The sequence below is a fragment of the Sprattus sprattus genome (genome assembly GCF_963457725.1).
Source record: "Sprattus sprattus genome assembly, chromosome: 12".
Classification (NCBI taxonomy): domain Eukaryota; kingdom Metazoa; phylum Chordata; class Actinopteri; order Clupeiformes; family Clupeidae; genus Sprattus; species Sprattus sprattus.
In genome coordinates this window covers 9,895,853-9,898,352 of record NC_137910.1, presented here as the reverse complement: position 1 = coordinate 9,898,352, position 2,500 = coordinate 9,895,853, and the positions used below count along the sequence as shown (strand labels likewise).

The 2,500-nt window shown below is 55.8% G+C and overlaps 1 protein-coding gene across 6 annotated transcripts in view; it reads left to right on the top strand.

Annotated features, from left to right (window-relative positions):
* tacc2 (transforming, acidic coiled-coil containing protein 2) overlaps positions 1-2,500 on the top strand; it is a 52,332-nt gene that overhangs the window by 35,216 nt on the left and 14,616 nt on the right. For all 6 annotated transcript variants that reach the window (XM_080849242.1, XM_080849245.1, XM_080849241.1 and 3 more), the window contains exon 5: positions 1-1,521. This exon is cut by the window's left edge and continues 19 nt beyond it. In XM_080849242.1, coding sequence (XP_080705368.1) covers positions 1-1,521 — 1,521 coding nt within the window. The remainder of the gene's footprint in view (positions 1,522-2,500) is intronic.

The window sequence follows — 2,500 nt, the reverse complement described above, 5'->3', positions numbered from 1 at the left end:
AGCAGACATCACTCTCACTGAGGCGGTTACCGAGGGCGTAACCAAGGACTCCACTGGCCAGGCACTCAGCCGCTCCGACTCCACGGTCTTCGACGAGGACAAGCCCATTGCGGCCAGCGGCGCCTACGACCTCGACACCCTCCTGAGAAACGCCGCTCTGTCCAACTCTGCTTCTGGATCGTCAGACCGGAACTCGCTGACCCGCTCGCTCAGCCTCCAGGCGGGAGAGCTCGACCAGATCCCGGGCCCCAGTGATAAATCAATATCTGGTTCCGATAAGCTTCTGAACCAGCGGGTCGAGGCCTTCGGCGTGGGCACAGAGAGCGCCCCTGGAACCCTGCGCCGCTCCAAGAAGCCCCGCCCGGGCTCTCTGAAGAAGAAGCCCGTGTCCAGGCAGAACTCCAACCCAGAGAGCACTTCACCTAAGTCTGCTTCATCCAGCAGCACCCCAGAGGCCAAGAAGAAGGCCAAGCCCAGAGCGGAGAGCCCCCTACAGGCCGCCGAAGAGCAGGGCGGCCCCTCGGCCACTCCGAGCCCTGCGGGAACTCTCCGGAGGAGCCGGGTGAAACCACGAGTGGATAGTCCTCCGCCCCTGGTAGAAGAGACCACCCCACTCAGCCCTCCGCCCCCGGCAGAGGAGACCCCACCAAGCCCCGCTCCAGCAGCTGTCGTTGCCCCGATCGCCCTCTGCCCGGAGGAAACCCCGCTGCCTGCACCCACGTCCGCTCCCTTCCTCGACGAAGAGTCCCCCATCCTGCCCTCGGGATCCTACAAATGGGACCCCGACAACTTTGAAGACATCGACCCATTCAATACCGGCGGCAGCAAAGTTGCCAATTCGCCCGTGCTCTCCAGGAAGACCGTCGACTTCGGCTCGGCAGGAGAACCGTCTAAGAAGCCTGAACCTGCTGCTACTGCCGCTGCTGCTCCGGCTGTCCCGGCAGCGGAGGCCCCCATCTCCGAGCCAGCGGAGGCTGTGAGTGCGGAGGAGCAGCCGCTGAACAAGCGCCAACCCGTCAGGCTGGAGTTCGACTACTCGGAGGAGAGTGGAGAGACTCCCCGCGACGCCACCCCGCCGCCCAAGAAGCTGGGGAAGAAGCCCGGGTCCAAGATGCCCCTCCGCAAGCCCAAGTTCGGCCTGAGGAAGGCCCCCCCGCCGCAGCTCGAGCAGCTGGACAACGCTCCCGCTCCTCCGGCCAACGTCGATGACATTCCCATTCCCAAAGGAAGCTACTGCTTTGACCCCAGTCAGTGGGAGGATCCGAACTTCAACCCGTTCTCGTCGAGTGCCGGTGTTCCGAACTCCCCTAGCGTCTCCTCGAGTGGGTACACTTTCGATTCGGACTCTTTCACCGACTCCAGCGATCCTTTCAAGTCGACCAACAAGATGGCCAACTCGCCACCCAAGGCCTCCTCGTTTGAGGTGTCGGCTAATGACAATGAAAACGACAACGACAATGTTGGGGAGATGGAGGATCAAAACCAGAACAAACTAGCGAATAGGAAGAAGCCAGTCAAGTCGTAAGTCTACAGTCAAGTTTACAGACCGCACACGCACACGCACACGCACAAGCACACACACACACACACACACACACACACACACACACACACACACACACACACACACACACATACACTGAAGCACACATGCACACACTCAAACACACATGCACACACACACACACACACACACACACACACTCAAGCACACATACACTCAAGCACACACACACACACACACACTCAAGCACACATACACACACAAACGCATGCGCACACGCATGTGCACACACACACACTTTTACATTTACGGCACCTTTACACATTTTTGTAGTTGTGACAGTGAGAGTAGGTGTGTTTCTTTGTTTGTTGTGTGTGTGTGTGTGTGTGTGTGTGTGTGTTTGTACTGCTGTGTGTATGTGTGTGTGTGTGTGTGTGTGTGTGTGTGTGTGTGTTTGTCCTGCTGTGTGTATGTGTGTTTGTGTGTGTGTGTGTGTGTGTGTGTGTGTGTGTGTGTGTGTGTGTGTGTGTGTGTGTGTGTGTGTGTGTGTGTGGTGTTTTGTCCCGCTGAATGAGTCTGCATTTGGTCTTCTCTTGCATGCTGCTGTCTTCTGTCCGTCCCCCTGTCACCTGTCTGTCTGTCTCTGCTTCTGTGTCACAGAAAGGGCGACAGTTTTTCCTCTCTGTGTTGTCTGTTGTAAGTAGAAGACAACTGATTCATTCAGAAACATTCACTCACATTCACTCACAGTATTCACCAACTGATTCATTCAGAAACCTCTCACATTCACTCACAGTATTCACCAACTGATTCATTCAGAAACCTCTCACATTCACTCACAGTACTCACCAGTACACCAAATCTGCTTCCTGTCCTGGACTGCCTATCAAAAGCACAGCATCTTAACCTCATTTTTCAGAAATAAACAAATAAACACATTACTTTATCAACTACCAGCCTCCAGCCCGGTGTACCTGAAAGACAGATATGTCCCTC